General features: G+C 45.0%; 1 protein-coding gene across 1 annotated transcript in view; it reads right to left on the reverse strand.

Moving 5' to 3' along the window:
* Positions 1–14,004, reverse strand: part of Casq2 (calsequestrin 2) — a 59,513-nt gene extending 45,509 nt beyond the window's left edge. Inside the window, exon 1 of the mRNA XM_021157821.3 lies at positions 13,615–14,004. Within this exon, the coding sequence (XP_021013480.1) occupies positions 13,615–13,890 (276 nt within the window). The 5' untranslated portion in view covers positions 13,891–14,004. The remainder of the gene's footprint in view (positions 1–13,614) is intronic.
* Positions 14,005–23,089: the final 9,085 nt, after the last annotated feature.

Consider the following 23,089-nt stretch of genomic DNA (forward strand, 5'->3'; position numbering starts at 1 on the left):
AAGCCCCAAGCTGGAGAGGGCCATGCTCACTGGCACCATCTGGCAACAGGCCACACTATTCCAAACCGTGTGTCCCCTGAAACACGAGAGCCCACGTTTATCTCCGGTAATCTCCTCTCCCTTTTGGCCACTCTCAAGCAAGGCCCGGGCTATGTTTAGCCTGGCAGCTGGCACACATTACATCCACCGAGAAGGATGGCTGGGGAAGGGGACAGCTATTTATGAGAACCAAGCGTGCGCTGAAGCCTTTTGAAGCTGGTGTTGGGTCACTCGTGAAAGTGCTGAGGTGGGGGGGGAGGGGCTACTGGTTTGCTCTACTAGCACTTTGAGGTGTGTTTGATGTCCCCCTCCAGGCTCAAAGTCTATAAAACAACTACAGTAAAACACCAATTAGGGGAACAGTGGAGTGGCTCACTAAACTGGACAACTTGAATTTGACCCTCAGTAGTCACATGGTAAAAGAGGACAACCGACTTCACAGAGCTGTCCCCTGACCTCCATATATGTACCATGACATGAACGCACACATTCTCTCTCTCTCTCTCTCTCTCTCTCTCTCTCTCTCTATCTATCTATCTCTATCTCTATCTCTCTCTCTCTCTCACACACACACACACACACACAAATAATATTTAAAAAGATTCATAGCATTCAATGGGTGTTCACTACGCCAACTACAGCACCAACTACTCATGTGAATTATCCTTTGGAATCTTCATGAAAGTCTCCCAAGATAGCACTTTGCGGATGAGGAAATGGAAAGGCATAGGAGTTAACCAACTGGTTTAGAGTTTTTAAGCAACTTCACTGAGAGCCCAGACCTGACACTCTTCCAGAGACCCAGCTTTCCTCTGTAAAGAAAATACCCTGTGTCTGTATGGATGTGGCACCTGTCAATAATAAATTGGATGGCCTATAGCTTAGGCAGGAAATAAGAGGTGGGATATCTGGCAGGCAGAAAGGATTCTGGGATTATGCCAGGCAGGGGATTCTCCCGCAAAGATATGACCAGATAGATGCATGGTGCCTGAGCACAGGTAACCAGCTACAAGACAAATTGTAGATTAGAATAAATGGATTATTGCAAGTTATGATCTAGTCAGAGAAGAACCTAGCTATATGGCCAAGGTATTTTTAAATATAGTTTGAGCCTGAGTCTTCTTTCTGGGAGCATAGGGCAGGAAAGAAGAACCAGGCTTAACTTAGACACTCCTCCACGGCAGCCTACTTCTGCAGAGGGGACCAGAGGGACCCGAGTGCATGCCCTGGCTCTACTGATGACCAGCTGTGAGCTGAACAACTTATAGCTTCCTTGGTCCTCGAGTTTCTATTCTAAAAAGAAACAAGAGCCAACTGTTGCTAGCATAACTGTATGCAAGTGCTTGCTCCCTGTAAACTGTTTCAGGGAAAGCTCTATTCTAAGCCCTACCCTGACCGCAAGCTCACATCAGCATCCCTTACAGGGAAAACTGATGCTAACACAACTCAGGGAGCCCACCCAGAGCTTCTCACTCAGCATGTCGGGGATAGAACCCAAGAACAAACATTTCTGATCAGATCCCATGCAGAGCCCTGGGCCCACATATGGTGAGAACCTTTGCTCCATGAACAGCTTCTAACATATGAACATAGCCTCTCGCTGTACAGCCTTGGGTGATATCCAATACAACAGAACAAGGGATTCTGTCCCTGGAGGTTAGAGCTTTTGTTTATCCATTTTATACTAACAAGAGCCTTTCACAGAATAAGAAAAAATGGATTTGATTCTCAGTAAAATGCATACACACACACAGCTAACAACAAAATTAATCCTAAGGTAATATTTGGGCTGGGAACACAGTGGTATAACATTTGCCTAGTGTGAGCAAGGCTCTGGTTCGATCTCCATATCAATAAATAAATTGATTAATTAATTATTTAATAATATGGGACTAGGCCATGCCTTTTACTAATGCTCTCAGCAGAGCTCTGTTCTTGAGGGCTTATGGAAAAGCAGTCTGGCAGGAGGGTATCCCTGCAGGCTACACACACACACACACACACACACACACACAGATATTCAAACACAGTGCCCAGAACCTTTCTGGAAGCAGGAAGAGAAGACTTCTTTCTAAATTCACTTCTCTTGGTATATATCATCCTTCATGAGAAAGCAGAGGAGCAGGCGCCCCACCAGCAGAGAGACCTCCTATACATAAATGAAGGACTAAAACTTCTCTGTCTATGGTGGACATTGAAAAGCAGAAGTCTATTCCTGCTTGGCTGAATTTATGAAATGCTGAGTTTAACTGGATCCCTGCACTCAGGAGGCTGAGTCACAAGGATCTGGGTCACAAGTTCAAGGCCAGTCTGGGTGACATATGCAAACCCTGTCTCCAAACTCAGAATAACAAAACACCAACAACTAAGCAACAATAAATTCTGATTCGAATATTCTGATAGCATCTACTAATGATAGCAGATATCATAGAAATCTAGCTTGTGTGGAGAGAGGGGGATTTTATGGGATGTAACATCCATGGCCAATTCAAAAGCAGTCTTTTAACTGTGCCCAAACTTGTGTGAGTTCCTTCACATGTATCTCGTGTCTGTTTTACCAATGGCCGCTGTTATAAGTGACCATTATATTGTGGCCGCTGGAATATTTTACAAAGCAAGCACTCAGCCTTGGAGAATCCTGTCTTGCTTACAGCCACACTGCTAACACACAGACTCAAACTCACTTGCTTCATAGGTAAATTGGGGTGTGTGGCCATCGAATAGTTTGGTATTCAGAGCTAGGATAGCTGTGGGGAAGGGGTGAAGCCAAGGCAGATGAGCCTGATGAGGCGGTCCAGCACACAGCAGATGGGGAGGAAAGGCAGCCTGGCTTGGGTACCTGGCAGCAGGAAGGAGCTCCTGGAACCAGGATCCTTGGACACTCCAATGTCTTGCCAGCCCACTACATAGCAAGATGGCATGCTGGATGCCTTCCTGAGTGGCTGTCCAAGCAGCTACAGCTCGCATGGATAATTCAGGCCTGCTGCCTGTAGCTTAGAAACCATGGGAGCTTTTGAAGCTTCTTCAAGCATGCTAGCACTTCAAGCTAGACCGGCTTTCTAGGGAGAACAAGTGAGTGATCTTAGGTGTAAGCTGGGACCGATGGTCACATGACATAGCCCACGCCAACCTGTAAAGCACAAGCTGCAAGAAAGCAGGGCTGGCGGCGAGGATGAAAAGTCTTCCGATTTCTCCAGCAGACCCTGTGCCTTCTTTGACTGCTTTGTAGAATAAGAGTTCTTACCATATTTTCATGATGCTGGAAATGGCCCCATTTAAAATTATGTGACTGTGGGTGGGAGCCTACCCTGAGAACATAAGACTGTGTTTCTAAATGGAGAAGCTTCAAGATGAACTATGGTTCTGATAAACAGAGCAGGATTTATGTGTCCTGCTTAGGTCGAGTGTCACTGAGGGCTTTGCGGGATGGGAGCAGTGTAAAGGTTCCAAATATCTAAACAGCGGATCAGTTCAGAGTGTCTCCCTTTTGCAAATAACTGTTTTTATTAGTGTATGCATGTGCACAATGCATGTGGAGACACATGTGCCATGGGATTCATGTGTCACACTATGCATGTGGAGGTCAGAGGACAGCTTCCTCTCCTTCCACTCTTACAATTCTCCCGGGATAGCTCAGGCTCTCTGTGAGGACTCGTTCTCAAAGCCAAACCAAAATAGGCCTGAGCTCATCTGATTTTGTCCAGAGTGGAGCAGGTGTGAGACTGAAGAGGGCTGTCTCTGGGCAGGGAGCGCTTGGAAAGCATCCCCGAGTCCTGTGTGTGGTGCTCTTCTCTGCCCAGCATTCCCACATCATCCCATCTGTTGATCTACTTGACTCCAGCAACTTCATCCTGCCTTGGGGTTTGGAAGAGCAACTACTGGGACATTTGCCAGTGCTAAATAGGCTCGGAATGCAGGGTCAGCCTTAAAAAGCTTGGGGCTTTCTGCCCGTGTGCACGGTATCTGTGCGTGCTGGACTGAGAGTCCCAAGGTTTGGGAAATCAAACAACTAAGCAAACAGAACCACGTTTTACCCATACGTCAGTGGGAGGAAGCAAAGGAGGACACACAGATACATACACACACATGGGACCTTACATATTCAACCTCCTTTTCTATTCTGTACCAAACAAACAAATGAACAAACAAACAACTCAGGCTGGAGAGACAGCTCAGATTGTAGCGTTGCCCTCTGACCTGTGCACCATGGTATACACTCACCAGACCAATAATTTAATTTTTAAAAGAAGTCAAGAAAAAATGTATTTCCGATGTACACACATGTGTATAAATACTTCTTTTCCCAGTCTCTCCTCCACATATCCATCCATTCATCCATCGTCTTTCATTCATTAAAGTCTAGCTGTGGGTTAAGCTTTTGCCCATTTACACTAAGTAACCACTTAAGAGTCACACAGAGGCCAGGGTGCAATTCAGTATGGCTAAGTGTGGGTGAAAGTCCAAAGTATTGGACATGTATTTTCATAACTTGGTACTACTTACAAACCTGAAACTATCCCATTCAGCTGTTCTGTGGGGTAGTGGAAGGAACACGCCTTCACATTTGGACAACGTTTGGAGGGCTGTTTTCCTTTCCGTCGTGTGTGTCATGGGGATCAAACTCAGGTCATCAGGTGTAGTGGTAAGTCTCTTTACAATCTGAGCTGTCTCTCCAGCCTGAGTTTTTTGTTTGTTTGTTCCATGCCATTGGAACCAAATAGGTTTGGGTTTAAATCCTGCTTCATGCTATATTGCCATTTCATAGTTTTGTGATTTGGGCATTTTTTCCCTTTACTTTCTAATTTCTCTGTAATGTGAGAATACAAGAATTATATAAGCTACTATATGCAAAGACCTTTGCCATGGGCCTGACTCAAAACCACATTCAATACTGTCTATTTCTCTTCTCCTTTCCTTCAATATTTGTTTTTAAAATACTGCAGAATACCCACTGTATCAGCCCATGATCCAGATGCTGGGACTAGTGACTAGGAAAAAGTCCTGAACTTTGTAGATTTCACTTTCTATAGAAAGTATCACACTGAGCACAATGTGTCACCCAAGTAATAGGAAAAAAATAAGAAGAGTAGAGGAGGAGGAAGGGGAGGAGGAGGAAGATGGAAAGGAGGAAGAGGATGGGGAGGAGGAATAAGAGGAAAAGGAGGAAGAAGAGGAGAAGGAGGAAGAGGAGGAAGAAGAGGAAGAGGAGGAGAAAGAGGAAGAAAAGGATGAAGAACTGGAGGAGGAAAAGGAGGAGGAGGAAGCATCTTGAAGAGTGGTTTATATACATGAACATAGGAGGTGACATCTATTTGTTTGTTTGTTTGTTTGTTTGTTTGTTTGTTTGTTTTTAGAACCTGGCTGTCCTGGAACTCACTCTGTAGACCAGGCTTGGCCTTGAACTCAGAAATCTGCCTGCCTCTGCCTCCCAAATGCTGGGATTAAAGGTTTGTGCCACCACTGCCCAGTGGGAGGTGACATCTTTGATTAAGGTACTGTAGGTGGTTTGAATAAGAACAGCCCCCATAGGTTCATATATTTGAATGCTTCAGGGAGTGGCACTACTTGAGAGGGATTAGGGAGTTTGGCCTTGTTGGAGGAAGTGTGTCCCTGGAGTGGCCTTTGAGGTTCCAAAAAGCTATTCCAAGCCCAGTCTCTCTCCTCCTGCTGCCTGCAGATATGGATGTAGAACTCTCAGCTACTGCTCCAGCACCGGGTCTGTGTACACGCTCTTGTGCTCCCTGCCATGATGATAATGGACTAAACCTCTGTAAGCCAACCCCAACTAAATGTTGTCATTTATAAGCATTGCCGTGGCCATGGTGTCTCTTCACAGCAAAGGGAAACTGACTAAGACAGTGACACTTAAACATAGATCTAAGGGACACTGCTTTTTATCATTTGCAAAAGAGGAACTTCATAGACATCAGAGACCATGTCACCTGCCTCTGCAAGTAAGATGACTACTTGATGCAGAGATGAAAGGACAACTTAGCTTCACACTACAGAACACTTTCTAGTCTGCCTGAGCCACTCCCCATGATCCCCATCAGTCATCATGGCATCGTCATGTCCCCATCAGTCATCATGACATCTTCATGTGCCCATCATTGGTCATCATGGCATCGTCATGTCCCCATCAGTCATCATGGCATCTTCATGTCCCCAACATCAGTCACCATGGCATCTTCATGTCCCCAACATCAGTCACCATGGCATCTTCATGTCCCCATCATTGGTCATCATGGCATCTTCATGTCCCCAACATCAGTCACCATGGCATCTTCATGTCCCCAACATCAGTCACCATGGCATCTTCATGTCCCCAACATTGGTCATCATGGCATCTTCATGTCCCCATCAGTCATCATGGCATCATCATGTCCCCATCAGTCATCATGGCATCTTCATGTCCCCAACATCAGTCACCATGGCATCTTCATGTCCCCGTCATTGGTCATCATGGCATCTTCATGTACCCAACATCAGTCACTATGGCATCTTCATGTCCCCGTCATTGGTCATCATGGCATCTTCATGTCCCCAACATCAGTCACCATGGTATCTTCATGTCCCCAACATTGGTCATCATGGCATCTTCATGTCCCCAACATTGGTCATTATGGCATCTTCATGTCCCCATCACTGGTCACCATGGCATCTTCATGTCCCCATCATTGGTCATCATGGCATCTTCATGTCCTACATGCACATGCTCCCACTGTCCTCAGATGCTTCAGCTCTCTTGGGAAAGGAAAATGAAGGTACAGCAGCCAAACAGACATGTTCTGTTCTCTTTCAGCTAGCTTCTGAGTCCTCCCTAAGGGTACTTTGATGGTCACCTCCTGATTTGGTCCCAGAAATAGAAGCAATTCAATGGAAAACATCTCAAAGAGGGCAAGACTCCATAAATACCCATATTATACTCTTCTGAGAAAACTCTCCCAATCATGAGGTAGGGATCAATGGGAGAAATCTGAGAGACTTGGCTGAGTTCCACAGCAGTGTTGAATTACTGTCCCCCCAAGACCTAGCTTAACATACAAAACCAGGGGTATTCCAGCAGGTCAACATCATTCAAAGTAGTCAAAGAGCAGAAGTCAAACATGCAGCATGATGTTTGGTTATATAGATAATTTCTGGAGTCCAACAGACCCACCAGTGCTTTGCAAACCTTAGTGTGCCTACAAATATTATGGAGATCCCATTTAAATGTACATTCTGATTCTAGAATGGGCCCTGAAAGCCTCTATTTCCAACAGACTCTTAAGGAATTCAGTGCCATGGGGTTTGTGTGTTTAGTATCAAGGCTTAGATGGTCCTTAAACTTGCCTGTACATTAGCATCACCCAGAGAATGCTCTACCTCACTTGCAGTTGGACATATAAGAATAACCATGCTCAAAAATTGCAGTGTCTGTCTGGGCAGATAGCACAGTGTTAAACCTTTACTACCAAGCCTGAGGGCCTGAGTTCCATCCCTGGAATCCATATAATAATAAGAGCAAACGCACACACTTTGTCCAATGACCTCCACATGCTCACTGTCTAATATGGGCCATGCCCACACAATAAATAAGCAAGCAAGCAAGCAAGCAAGCAAGCAAGCAAACAAACAAACAAACAAATACTAAAGGAATTGGGAATTGAGAATGACTGAGCATTTAAGGGATCTTGCTATTCTTCCAGAGAAACAAAGTTAAGCTCCTAGTACCCATGTTGTGTGGTTCAAAATCAACTAGAACTCTAGCTCTTAGAGAACAGAAACTGTCTTTTGGCCTCTTCAGGCACACACACACACACACACACACACACACACACACACAAATATAATAAACCTCTAAACTTAAAAAACAATGTTTAAAAGAATGTACATTGTTCAGAGTGAGAAATTTTAAATATAAAAAATAAACTCAGGAAGCTGCCGAGATGGCTCAACATGTAAAGGCACTCACCACCAAGGAGAGAACTGACTACCAGATGTTGTGTTCTGACTTCTCACACATCATGGTGTGCGCAGACACAAGTAAATAAATACATGCGAAAAATATGTAGTGTCTAGACATCCTCCCTTACCTATTCCAATTAAAACAGAACCTAGGGCATGAACTGTGCCATTTTAATAAAAGCTCCTTAGGTGTTAGCTGAGAACTACTGAAACAGGCTAAGATGATGTTGGAAAATTCCAACAATGGAAGTGTCCATTTTGGGTGCAAACAGCTGTCTGTATTCCTCAGGGATGAATTTCCCCCTCTGCAAATGGCATAACAAAATAAGACATCGTTTTTTTGTACAGCTTCTATAGTACACAGAATTCTTACTCATTTGCTTTCACTTGGTTCTTTTAATTCAATGTGTTTAAAGCTATATGGTTGATCTTACAGATGTGGTGTGAGGGGATGAATCTTTGTGGTTTGATCTGATCAAGTAATGAGTACATGGCATAGAATTCAAGCTCTTTGGCTTCCTTGTTGCATACAAGGATGGGCATATAAGTGTAATGGTGTTCTTTGAACACATACATACATTTTGGATGCATGTCTATTGCTGTGACAAAACACAGGGCCAAAGAAACTTACAAAAGCAAGCATTTAACTTAAGGCTCGTGGCTCCAGAGGAGTAAAGTATATGACCATCACTTGGTGAGCCTGGCAGCAGACAGGCAGACATGGTGCTGGAGCAGTAATTGGGAGCTTACATACCTAGACAACAACCATGACGCAGAAAGAGATAACTGGAACGGCATAGGCTTTTGAACCTCAAAGCTCACTCCCAGTGACATTGGACCTCCTCCAAAAAGGTCACACTTCTAAATCCTCCCAAACAGTTCCACCCACTGGGAGCCAACCATTCAAACATATGAGACATGGGAGAGGAGGGAGGAGAGTATCGTTATTCAAACCACCAAAAACATGTGAGACCTATCAATGATATTAGACGCATTGCTGTCTGAGGAGGCTATGATAACACTAAGCTAAAGACTTTCCACTGGCATACAGATCAAACGGGGACTGTTTGTTAGGGTTTTATTGCTGTGAACAGACGCCATGATGAAGGCAGCTTTTAGACAACATTTAATTGTTGCTGGCTTACAGGTTCAGAGGTTCAGTCCATTATCATCAAGGCAGGAGCATGGCAGCATCCTGGCAGAGATGGGAGTGGAGGAGTTGGGAGTCTCACTTCTTGTTGCAAAGGCAGCTAGGAGAAGACTGGCTTCTAAGCAGCTAGGATGAGGGTCTTAAAGTCCATGCCCACAGTGACACACTTCCTCCAACAAGGCTACACCTACTCCAACAAGGCCACACCTGCAAATAGTGCCACTCCCTGTGCTAAGCATATTCAAACCACCACAGGGACTGACACACATACCTATTAGGGGGATCTCAACTGTAAGGGATACTGAAGACTAAGCAAAATGGTCTTGGAGACTCATCTAAGAGTCTATCCTGGGATGCACCGTTTTACATGGCCATTCTGTTTTTACCCATGAATCATAGAACCAGACTCCCACTTCCCCACGGGGTCTTGTGGGAAGTTGTGCTAGAGTCACCACATAAAAACTATAGTAAACAGGCATTACCTGTGTTGTAGTGCTGGAAAATTGATCATCAGAATAGTTTTTATGCTCTACAATAGGCCATTTCCAAAAAAATATAGGTTGTACACCATTTAATGTCCATTTACTGTTAGGAGAGACGCTATGCAGATGCTATCTGATGGCAAACACAGCTTTTTACAGGGTGACCATCATAAGCAGTAAGTACAGATGTGCTCTCAGAAGGGACACTGAAGAGCAGTCCCAAATCTTTGGACCCAGATATAGCCTGTTAAGAAGCTACGAAGCAACTCCATGCCAAAACCCAAGGTTGCTTGTTAGCCCAAGGGGCCCTGTTCACCCCAAACAAATGGACCGGTTCTAACTGTTCGTGATAAGGAAAACATTGGCCCTTCATCACCCATCCTCCACCCCCATGTTCACTTTGACACACTAAGATTACTGTGTCTGCTGAGAGCACTAAGGATGGATGGATGAATATATCTAACCAGGAATCCACAATGCTCACTTTCATCGTCTAAAGCATCAATTTGCCCATGAAATCCCTGAGACCATCACCTAGCGACTGAGTTGAAATGGCATAGATAAATGATTTATGGAAAAAAATACATGAATGGCAAACAATTTCCAAGCCAGGTGTGGCGCACATGCCTTTAATGCCAGAACGCAGGAGGCAGAGGCAGGCAAATCTCTGCTAGTTCAGGGCCAGCCTGGTCTACATAGTTAGTTCCAGGTCAGCCAGAGCAGTAAAGTGAGACCCTGTCTCAAATACAAAAAAAAAAAAAAAAAAAAAAAAAAAGAACAACAAAACCCCAAAATGCTCATTAAAACTTTGGACGTTTAAACAGACTAATTTTTAAAATGCTTTGAAAATTGTACCAGACTCTAAAAATAAATAGGAAAATGACCTTTTGAAATGTGCACAGCTATACAACAGATATGCTGGTGCTGACATTATGTTTACAAACATGAAACTTTTTAGTGATGTAGAATAAGGCAGGAAACAAAGCTGTGTAGAGGTTGTAATTCTGACCAGAGTTGCACGTTAAGGCACAGCAAAAGCAATGGGAACAGCTGTCAGAATACTGACCATGCCCACTTGGCCATGAGGGGTTTTATGACAGTCTTCTTCCATACACACACACACACACACACACACACACACACACACACACACACATGTATGTATATACACACACACACACACACACACATGTATGTATATACACACACACACACACACATGTATGTATACACACACACACATGTATGTATATATATACACACACACACATGTATGTATACACACACACATGTATGTATATACACACACACATGTATGTATATATACACACACACATGTATGTATATACACACACACATGTATGTATACACACACATGTATGTATATACACACACACACGTATGTATATATATACACACACACACACACATGTATATATATATACACACACACACACACACATGTATGTATATATATACACACACACATGTATGTATATATACACACACACACATGTATGTATATATACACACACACACACACATGTATGTATATATACACACACACATGTATGTATATATACACACACACACACATGTATGTATACACACACACACACACATGTATGTATATATATATACACACACACACACATGTATGTATATACACACACACACACATGTATGTATATATATACACACACACACACACACATGTATGTATATATACACACACACACACACACACGTATGTATATATACACACACACACACATGTATGTATATACACACACACACACACACACACACACGTATGTATATACACACACACATGTATGTATATATATTGAATTTCTAGAGAAGCTTGTGCTACATGCTTAATAAGAGACCCAGACAGGAAATGAGCTTATCATCTATCTATTTAAGTAAAGGACATCTAACCATTCTTGTGGGAGAGAAGACCCTAAAAAGACCCTGAAAAGATCCTGCGACGTTCTTCCCTTTGACTGTCAGATAATTAAAACAATGGACCCCAAACCTGTCATTTCCCCAGTCTGTAAAATGGAGAGAGTCCACTTACTCATTTCACACCGTGACTGACAGAGACATACAAAGTACTTTCAACAGTCTCTGCCCAGCGAGCCTTCCATAAACCTGATTAACCATCAACCTGATTAACTCAGAACCTGTAGGGTTTTCCTTACCTTCACATATGTATGGATAAGAAACTGCAGCTCCAAGAAATAGTTGCCAGCTCTGGCACATGTGTGGTGTAGTAGGGGCAAAGCCAGAACTTACATTCAGAGTTCCTGGTAACCATCCCTAGATTCCCTTTCCCTTAAAATTTCCCAGAGGGACATCAGAATAGATGTTCAACTTCCATTCACCAATCTCTGCTAGCCCAGAACTCTCACAGGAAGGTGCCTGGAAGGACGTAGAGCCCAAGGTGGTCCCTTCTTATGGTTTTGTTTGGGGCCCCAGAACTAAGTATTCACAAGGGACATACTTGCAGTAATGTGTGTGCATGTGCACTTTAATAAGGCATAGCTGTCACTGCCCTGGCCATGGAGGAGTTCTTTTGAGTCTAGCTTAACGAGTCAGTGATGAAATTACCAAATAAAATGTCTATGCTTTCAGCGACATAAGACGGGATCTCAGAGCCTGAGAATGGCAGTTGCCACAGAGGCGATAATGTGTCCATTTCATGAGCTGGGCAGCCAGTGTGCTCCAGCCCTGTTCTTCTCCCAGCCTGTTGCTTTTCCTGCCTCTACAGCCTTAGGACCCACTTTCCCTCCATCTGCCTCCCACAGAAGAGACAAGAATCACTGCCCTCGCCCCAGGGCAGATAGAGCCTGGGAAGAACAGGATGGCTCTGGAGATATTTTTAAACACTAGCACTCGGCTGATTAGGGGACATTTTGAATTAAGAAATGCTCTTTTCCCTCTTTCAATGTGACTTTGATATATTCGGGTGGTTTGCTGGATTTTATTATAGTCATTTTTTTTTTGAGACTCTAAATATCCCTGGTTTTGTATGGTGAGTTTGCTAATGGTGTTATTTGGTTAGCCTGAATGTCCTGGAAGTATAGTCTGGTTAATTCTCACACAGCTCTGTAGTTGTGTGCTGAGCCAGCCATGGGGACTGGGAAGGAATCTTGGCAGCATGGGTATTCTTGAAGTGTAAGTGGCCATTAGCTGTCCAGGAGATGTAGAGTCTTTCTGTGGCACTTGCAAAGGATTAGAAATATCCCCACCCCCAGGGCCAGATGACCAACAGGTCATGTAATACAGATAAAATAAGAAATTACTTCAGTGTGGGCTCAAAACTCACATCAAGAACTTTCTGAGGAAAAAAAAAAAAAAACACCTGTCTGTTAATGAATACACAGTCCAGAAGAGCACACACCCACACTCGAAAGTTGCCTGGGAAAATGACATGGTCACTCTCCCTGTGACCAAGAGCAGAGGCAAGGTCAAAGGACCCTGGCTTTTCCAGATCCAAGGGAGAGTATTGAGAAGAGCATGGGGAATCGGCCCTGAAGGGACTCACAGGAAATCCTTCGGTTTCCTTTAAACCAGTGGTTTTTAACAATAGCTGGAAAGTTCTAGAAAAGGGGCAGGTGGGAGAAGAACCCCTGACGAATCAGGACCTCTGAGGGAAGCGCTTTAGATCATTGTCTAGAGCCTGGCTGCAGGGCCTCTCATTCTGCCCTGCACTGCTTCTGCATGGGTGAGCATCAGCTGTTTGTCCGGAGCAATGATTGCCCTGCTCCCTGGATAAAGAAGCGTCAGTGTGCAACTCCCTCACTCCCTTCCACCTTAAGAGTTTGCCCACAGAGTCCAGTTCTGCAGAAAAAAAAAAAAAAAAAGATGTGAGACTACAACACAGGGGAGCTCTGCACAAATTCTCCATGCCCTTGTTCCCACATTCCTGTTAAATGCCACACTGGCACCAATGCTCGCTCAGACAGGTGGCTACTGCCCCCGCTCACTTACCTCCAGTACAATCTCCTTCAGTTGGAACTGTTTTTGTGAGACCTTGTCTGAAGACACGGGTTCGTGGTAATAGAGACAGAGCAAATCATATCTCTTCAACATCTGCTTGAGGTTCTTCTCAGAAAGGCTGACCACTCGGTCTTTCCCATCGTACGTGGGGAAGTTCAGCCCCTCTTCTGCCCCACTCAGGGACAGCAGATAAACCCCCACCACGAGCAAGTAAATCCTCTTCATTTGGGAAAAGTCTTGTTTCTCAGTCTCCAGAATAGAGATCATGGAAGACAGGATGGAAGGTTCTTAGAAATGTTGGTGAGGGAACAAAGAGGCTGCTCTCACCTCCTTGGTCCTGCAGCTGTGTAGTCCTGGACTCAGAACAAACTGTGGAGACTCAAATGCACACATGCGCACAGAGCAGAGCCAGGCACGGGCTGGGAGGCCAAGCCCTAGATACCTTACATAGCTCTCCCAGCCTCTGTCTCATTAAGAACTCCATTTTTAGGATGCAGTTGTTTCGAGCTAAAAATAAATCATGCGATGAATAATAATTTTTTTTTAAAAAAAGTCAGATATGACACTGTTGAGGTATCTGTCCATGCAGCGTGTCAGCGGCAGAAGGATAGCAGTCAGGAGGGGACTGGAGGGACCGTATGCAAGTGAAATAAAGGGGCACCAAAAGTCAAAGAAAAGAAGGAAACTCATGGGGATGGATGAGGACGGAAAGCAAGAAGGGGTGATGGTGCCAGTAAGAACACGGAACCCTTAGAGCATCAAAAATCCCACTTAGACATTGCGTTGGTCGGTTCCAGGACAGCCTTGCAGCCTTTCCCCAGCTGCGCTGTTCCCCCGAGGACAGGCACACTCTCCACATGCCTTTCTAGGTCTTCTTGGAAGCCCAGTGCTGGCAGTACCACGTCCACTTGTCCTTGCCGTCCAGGGACACAGAGACATGCTTTTCTACTGACCCAGCATACAGAGGACGAGTAGTGGATCCAGCCCACTTTCTTTTCCAGCAGCTGTGGGAGGGCTGTGAGAGGCAGGGAAGCCGGTGATCTATTTTAAAGTCAATTTTTAGAGAAGGTTACCGGTCACCACAGGAACATCCTTGGGGTCTCTGCCAAGGTCCTGTCCCCACCCCACCCCCACCCTTATTAACTCTTAAGACAAGACGCTGTTTTGTTCCTTTCTTCATTAGCAACAGAGAGAGATAGGCAGTTTATCCAAGCTGGGACAGACCAGAGCTGCAATCTCCACTCTAACTTTTTAGTGGCTGGCTGACTCTGGAGGACCATGCAGCTTCTCTGAGCCCCAGATCCCCATTATTTAGAATGGGGGAGATTGTAACCCTGGTGTTTAGACCACACAGAGGGAAGAGCCTGGCACTTAGCAAGCCCTTGAAAACAGTAGCCTTTCTATGTGGCTCCCTCTCACTGGAGAGGATGGAACGGGCGTTATAATAATTCGTCCATTTCTAATATCATGTGTGAAGCTTGGCCTGCCCACTCTCTCCATGAGCTCAGCCAGCCAACTGTGTAGACCTGATTCCCGTGCAGTGTGCAGATGAGTTGACTTAGGCGGACCCTGTACCATGGGTGTGTCTGGGAATCATCGTTCTCAAAGCCGCCACACTGCAGAAGCCAGGGTTCTGCACTGTGTGGCTTCTCGTTCAGCAGATCCCCTGCCAGTCCCTCGGGTGACTCTTTGGAACTTTCTTCTGGTCAGATGGTGGTTCTGTCTGCGTGCTCTTCAGAGGAGATAGTGGTGCTTGGGAGCCTGGCCAAGGTTTATCTTCTTTGTGCTAGAAATCCCACCAGCACCTTTCCCAGGGGCCAGAAGGAAAAGCTAACCCCAGTGTCCTGCCTGACTGCATCGAGGCTCTCTGCTGCCATGAAAGCTCTGTAAACTCGCCATGCGCAGGTAAGCAGGGCCTGGCGAGTCCAGCACTGATGACGCTGACCGCTCTCTGTCCTCCCAGGGTCACTGTCCTCCCAGGAATGCAGTCTCTGGGCTGTCTACATGGAGAGTCTTGAGCGATAGTCCTTGCCAAGCCTGCAAGATTCCTCCTTAGAAAATATAGGTGTGAGGTGGAGGTGGGTGTGGGTGTGGTGGGGTGGGTGGGATAGGTGAGGTGGAGTGCAGTGGGGGTGAGGTGGGTGGGGTGGGCATGGATATCTTTTCTTTTGAGGTCAGCTTTGCAAACTGTCCCCCGTTGTCTGAGTCTCATGGGGTTACCTTTATTTAGAAGTCGCTCTACTTTCCTCAATATGTAACTGTCTCCTTTTCCCTTGCTGTTTCATTTCTCCCCACCCCCACCACCCTACCTCTTTGAAACCTTTAACATCCAGGGTCTTTGCATTTCTTATTCACTTGCTATCAAACGGGCATCATAATCTGTGCCCCAAGTTGGACCCAGCATCTGTTCTCAATAAACCAATTAAAAGAGTCAAATTGATAGTGGGGAGCAGAAAATGGGCTTAGTCGATGTGTGCACACTGGGAAGAGGGACAAAGAGATACAGTGACCTCTTCAAGCCCACGTTCAGGGTTTGAAGTGAGACTGAAACTTAAATAGGGGCCCAGGGATATGCCACCTAAGTATTCTCCGGGTACCCTTTAAATGTAGGTGACAGTGTTTATATTTGAAAAGATGAAAAGAATGAGAAAAGTCATGTGGGGATGGGTACTGAAGCCCTACCTGTGTGATCCCACCCATCATTGCCACTTTGTTGTCTGGGCTCCCAGCTCATCCTGTAAGGTGCTCTAACAAGTTGTTAGAATCCCATGGCGACTTCTTGGGAGCTAAGTTCCCTCTCTGGCTGGTGTCCTTCCTTTCTTCTAGTCTGAGATTTCTGGTGAAATTTCCATGTCTTTGGAGCCCATTGTTTCACAGACTAAGAGATAAAGGAGTCTTTAGAATGCTTTCATTTCTGTCAGGCTTATTACCGACTGGAAAGGGTTGAGGGAGAACTGTTTGTTTTTTATTGTCTCTCAATTCTGGCTTTGATGGACAGCTCCAGTAAGAAGTGCCTGTAGGTGGGGAACTCTGGGAGGGGCCTGCAGGCACACTGGAGGGTGGATGCACAGTCTCTGACACCCCTGTAGTGTGGAGGGTCTGCGGGTACTCTCGAGTGGGTGGAAGTGGGGAGGACGAACCCATGTCCACCCTGTAGGGAGCAGCACATTTTTTTCTGGCTGACACTCCACTGTAGTGGCCTTCCCTCCTTGTTTTCCTGGTGTCTCTTCTTGCTTCATTCACCAGCCTTACGTGGTTTATAAACATGGATGTTGCATCCACGTCTAGAGCAACCTTCATGCCTCACATCAGCTTTCAGTCCCCATCAAAGCTGCCCCAACTGGTAGGTAGCACACTATAGGTCTGTGTAGGTCTGCTGAAGCCTGTAAGGTTGGTTATGTGTGCAATGAATGACAGGCGTTTTCAGTTTTATTGCCTTTGATTTTGAACAAGAAAGAATAGATAAATAAACAAGCAAATACAGATAGAATGTTCGCTGTCACACTGTAATACAAGCCTGTGTCTCTCTAACAGCCTCTATTCCTTACCTCTGTGAATGGGACACCTAGAGACCCCCAACCTCATCCCTTCCCACTTGTTCTGTCTTGAAAGGTGGCCAGATGATTCCAGGAACATTATTCTGGTTGATCTTCCCTATAATCCACCTCACGGGTAAACTGGGACTCGAAGCCAAGGTGTTTTCTTTACTGGTCAATTACACAGATTTTTCTGGAACATCTTCTATTGGCCTCCTTTTGGGTATAGGGACTAGACACACTGTAGACCTGGATTCATGAATTTATATCTTGAGGGGGAGAGCACTCACATCATACAGTATGTCACAAGGAAATATGCTCCCAAGAACAGTCAAGAAAGACAGAAGAATCATGATGGCCGTGGGCTAGTTGAAGCAAGAAAGAAGTTGAGGGAGGAGGCAGGAGAATCATCGCAGCTTCAAGAGCAACCTGGTCTATATGATGAGCTCTAGGCCATCGAGACGTGAGACCCGTTCTTAAAAGAAGGAGGAGGAGGAGGAGGAGAAGAGGAAGAAGACAAGGCCTATGGTCACTTGTCCTCAACAGGCCAATTGAGACAATAGTGAAAAGCAGAGAAAGGAGATTTATTCTATATGGCCACACCAGAAGAGAAGCTAGTAAGTGGGTCCAGACACTGTCTCGTGCATCCCTGGGGTTCTGGCCTGAGATGTAGGTTTAAAGGGAGGCCAAGAGCTGTGTGTGACTAAGCAGTCCTAGTCAAGGTAGAGAGGTCCTGGCTGACACTGATCCACCATGGTCTGTCTCCAGTCTCAGAGTGGTGTGAGACATAAGTCTCCCCTCATACAACCTTATCCTTGTCCTGTCTCCAACCCCCAGCACTAGATTGCCGTGGAAATTCCAGTTTCTTGGTAGCCAAAAGATGGAAGGGACATGGGTGTCTCCCTAGACTTCCTTTCTGCAAGGGCAGTTACATACTGAGAACAGACATTTGTCCTTTAAACACACACATTCTCATCTACTTTTAAAGGTCATACCTACATGCAAAGGCGAAGAAGTTCCCCTCTTCTTACTCGTCCTTAGCACTCAGATTTCCATGTGACAGAGTCAAATTTGAGCCTTTCCTGGTTCTCAAGTTTTCTCCTTGGTTCTGAGTTCCTCTAGGATGACAGGCCTGGGGCCTCTCCTGGGCTGTGCTGGGCTTGAGGAAGAGAGGCCTGCATTCCCTGCGGGAGGAGGTGCTTTGAGGGGTCAGGACTCAGGACAGGCCCAAGCCTGCCTCTCTCCTCAATGAAGTCCCTGCGCTGACTGCCTCCACAGCACTCTTCCTTGACTAAAATACTCCACCCAGTGGACAAGCCGAATATGGCATCTTTCTCTGTGTAAGCCTTTGAACCCCCTGTCCTGCCCTGGCTTTGCTGTGGTAGCTGCTGTCCTAGGGGAGAGCAGCAGCTCCCGCACAGCATGATTTATCCAGCATAGGTGTGGTAGCTGCCCCGAGGCTATGTTTCCTCAGAGCGCTGAATGTCAGGTGCCCCTTAGCAGCCTTTCGACCTCCCCAGCATCTGGAAACTTCCAAATGGAATCAAATACAGAGAGAGCCAAGTTAGTCTGACAACAAGCCTCAAGGCTCCACTAGCCTGATCCCGACCCAGCTTTTTAACAAATGTTACTTCCTTGGGGAGGGTGTCGGTCTAGACTGGGCCTCCCATTCGCTTCCTGATACATGGCACTGGCACTTCTCCTTGGAAACATCCCTCCCACCGGGGCTCCTGGCCTCTTAGATAGGCCTGAAGGTTACTGGATCAGGGAGCCATCTGTTACCAGCATTCATGAGCATGGTCCCAGAGCAGAGCTCGGTTACAATATAGTAAGTAGCATTGTGGAGTTACTTTGTGCCTGGCCTTTTCAAAAGCACTGCAAATGTATTCCTTTTAGCATCTCTATGAAGCTGGTCATTTTACTCCTCCCAGTTAACAGATGGGCAAACTGAGGGACAGAGAGATTAAGTATATTTTTGAGGCCGTGTAGCTAGCACTGGCTGAGCCCAGATTTGAACCCAGCTGAGGAACCCTTATCCCTGTCCTCCACCATCTTTCTCTGAGGTCTTGTGTCCCTCACACAAGCCTAGGATTGCTACAGAGCTACAACTGGCTGCCCACATGGAGATTGATCCATGACTCTGGCTTTTTATACTCAACCAAACAAACTCTTCGTTGAGAGTACAGGAAGGAGGAAGACGCTGTTACACTTAGAGTGATGGCTCTGATGAAACATTAAGACCAAAAGCAGTTTAGAGAGGAAAGTGTTTATTTCAGTTACTCTTCCTTAGTGTAGTTCATCACTGATGTCAGTCAGGGCAGAAACTCAAACAGGACAGGAACCGAGATGGGAGAGCTGATGCAGAGGCCATGGAGGGGTGCTGCTTACTTGCTTGCTCCTCATGGCTTGCTCAGCCAGGCTTCTTATAGAACCGTGGACTAACAGGCCAGAAATGGCACCACCCACAATGGGTTGCAGGTCATATGGGGGATCCCACATCACACTCCTCTCAATTGGGTGTCATGGTCACATGTTCCAGGACAGGACCCTGGCCGGGAGTGGATTAAATTGCCTACCATTCTCAATTATAAGAATTGCCAGGGTTCCTGAATCTCTTCGACCTTACCAAGTTTTCTGTCTAGTCCACTGCTCCACAGCCTGGGACTCAAAGAGATCCTCCAGCCTCTGCCTCCTGAGTGCTGGGAGTAAAGGTTTGAGCCACCATGCCTAGCAAGCTTCTCTTCTTGCATAACACATTTAAAAAGAAGGAGTCTCAAATTGTTTTGGATGAATTCATTATTCCAGACTCTGTTATGTTGTTTTGTTTTTTTGGTTTTTTTTTTTTATGTATTCTGTCAGTGTATGTATACTGTTGAGTGGATGCGTGTGCCACAGCACACATGTGGAGGTCAAGGGAACCCTTGAGAGTCAGGTGTCCTCCTTCTACCAAGAGCGCTCTGGGTTGAACTAAGGTCACAGGCTTGGAGGCAAGAGCCTTTCCACTGAGTGCTCACCAGTCCAGCCCTATTAAATGTTTATTTTCACATCATTCATAATCACTGCAAACAGATTACAGATGAGTTTCAATTTGCTGGTTTACAAATCATTAATTCTGTTTGTATTTATTAAAATAATTATGCAAGAGAAAGGTGACTCTGTCAACAAATGCTTACATAGCACATTGGCTAAGCAAACACAAACACACATTAGATATAAAGATTGTTTTAAAAAAAAAATATCCTGTATGTGGTGTTTGGATTAGAATGGCCCCCACTGTTTGAATGCTTGGTCCCTTGTTGGTGGAACTGTTTTAAGAAGGATTAGGGGGTGTGGCCTTGTTGGAGGAGGAGTGCCCCTGGGGGTGGGCTTTGAGGTTTCAAAAGCCTACATCAGTCTCAGTCCCAGTCTCTCTCTCTCTCTCTCTCTCTCTCTCTCTCTCTCTCTCTCTCTCTCTCTCTCTCTCTCTCTGATTTCTGTCTGTCTCTGTCTCCCCCCTGCTCCCCAACCTGGTGCTCATGGAGAAGCCTTGAGCTCTTAGCTACTACTCCAGCAGCATGCCTGCCTGCCTGCCTGCCTGCCTGCCTGCCTACCCGCTGCCACTCTCTCCCCATGATGGTCATGGACTCACCCTCTGAACCTGTAAGCAAGCCCCAAATAAAATCCTTTCTTTTATAAGTTGCTTTGATCCTGATGCCTCCTCACAGCAACAGAACAGTAACTAAGACACCACAGAACATTGCGAGTAACTAAAGTCTAAAATTTGACGGGCAAGGGAGATGGCCCAGCAGATGAAAGCACCTGCCACCAAGGCTGATGACCAGGGTTCAATCTGTGTAGCCTACTTGGTTTAAAAAGAGAACTGACTTCCATAAGCTGACCTCTGACCTCCACATTGGTGCTGTGGTGCACATGACCCCACACACATAAACACACACATAGGTAAATAAATGTAATGAAATAAGGAATTTGAGGCATGGTGACCTGCATACATCCACAAAGCCACCATCACAGTCAAGACAGTGGCTATGGGTGTCTACCCACAGACTGGGTCTTCTAGTCTCTGCCCCACCAACCATTTCCCTCTCCTTGTCTTTTTGTTGATGTGACTATAAGTTAGTGCACATTGGTACAGTTTCCTGTAAATGGGGACACACTTTGGTCTTCTTTATTTTTCTGGTTGGCATATTTTCCTCTCACTGTAATTATTTTGAGATTCGGTCAGGTGGCTGCATACCTTAATTATTCATTTTTTCTATGGCTAACTAAAATTGAGTGATGTCAACATAATCTTTTTTTTTTTAAATCTGTTGCCTGAAGTAGAAATTTGAGGGTTTTTTTCCTTACACAGAGCTACTAAGAGCATTCCACTCACGTCTGCGGTCCCTATTAAAGTCGGTGCAGAACGGCGGCGACACAGTTTTACTATTATCTGCTTATGGATATTCCATCAGGTTTGTACCACCTCTGGGCATGACAGTTTATCTCCACTGCAATGGTTTGCTCCTTTGTCAAAAGTCAGTTTTCTGTGTGTGTGCAGGCCTGCTTCTCTATTTGTTGCTTGGATCAATATATCTCTTTAAATGTTAATAGGGCGGCCTCAAAATCTGTAGCTTTGAAAGCCTTCAGTGCAGATAAAATTGCCCCTGACTTTTGTGTCAGGGTATTTTGTTTTGTGTTTGTTTTCTGTTTTTTCTTTGTTTGTTGTTTTGTATTTCCATGTGAACTTCAAAATTAACTAAATGATAATTGTTCTTTTATCTACTGAGGTATTCCAGATATTTTTTCTCTACCTTGTTGATTTGCTTGGTTACCAAACTGATTGATTTTTAGAAGGTAGATAAACCTTGGGTCTCTCCATCTCTATAGATTTTTTTTCCCCATTCACTAAGCTTTTTCCCATTTGTCCTTGAAGAACACGGGTCTGTAACATTTTGAGTGGCCGTGGGTATCAGTATCCTCCCGCAGCAGGATCGTGACCTTCGCATTTGTGTGGTACAGGTTCATTGGTGACAATTCTTTTACCTTTTTTTCATGAAAGAATGCACCAAACACACTTTTTTTTTTTTTTTTTTTTTTTTGGTGTTTTTTGAGACAGGGTTTCTCTGTGTAGCCCTGGCTGTCCTGGAACTCACTTTGTAGACCAGGCTGGCCTCAAACTCAGAAATCCGCCTGCCTCTGCCTCCCGAGTGCTGGGATTAAAGGCGTGTGCCACCACGCCTGGTAGCACCAAACACACTTAAGTGTATTTTCTTTCTTTCTTTCTTTCTTTCTTTCTTTCTTTCTTTCTTTCTTTCTTTCTTTCTTTCTTTCTTTCTTTCTTTCTTAAAGCAAATGACAAAGGCCCAAATTACCTGCTTTTTAAAACCCAAGTTTACTATTACATTTTAAATAACAGTCAGACTGACAAGGTTGCCATAATCCATGCACAGCTAGAAAGCATCCTTACTATACACTAAACCATTCATGGAGTAATGGCTTTCATCTCTAAATGCTGAAAATAAAATTGAAATATTTCTGAAGAATATTCATCTGGCAGTATTAACTTCACCGCAGGCTGACACTACTCACCCACACTTCACCACAATGGAAGCAGATCCACACTGGGGTTAAAGACAATCTCGCCCTGGCACTATTCCAGAGTCACAGGGCTCACCTCAGTTATGTGTGGCTTAAAGCAAGGTGCATACAGACATTACAACAATTTTAAAGAAAAAAAAGTCCTATTTTGTGGTCCCAACAACAAACTCAAACATCTATGACAAATAGGGGCTCTCATGGGCTGTTTTATAAATACTTTGGATTTGGTACAGTTATACAGAAAGTCGAGTTCGTTTGAAATCTTCAAAAGAAAAAAAGTTCTTGTCGTTCCTCAAATGGTGCTTGCTAAGGTTTAACATTTCTGTTAAACTTGCTAAGATTTAACATTTCTG

This window comes from Mus caroli, unplaced genomic scaffold, assembly GCF_978045245.1.
Source record: "Mus caroli unplaced genomic scaffold, Mus_caroli_1 scaffold_3, whole genome shotgun sequence".
NCBI classification, from domain to species: Eukaryota; Metazoa; Chordata; class Mammalia; order Rodentia; family Muridae; genus Mus; species Mus caroli.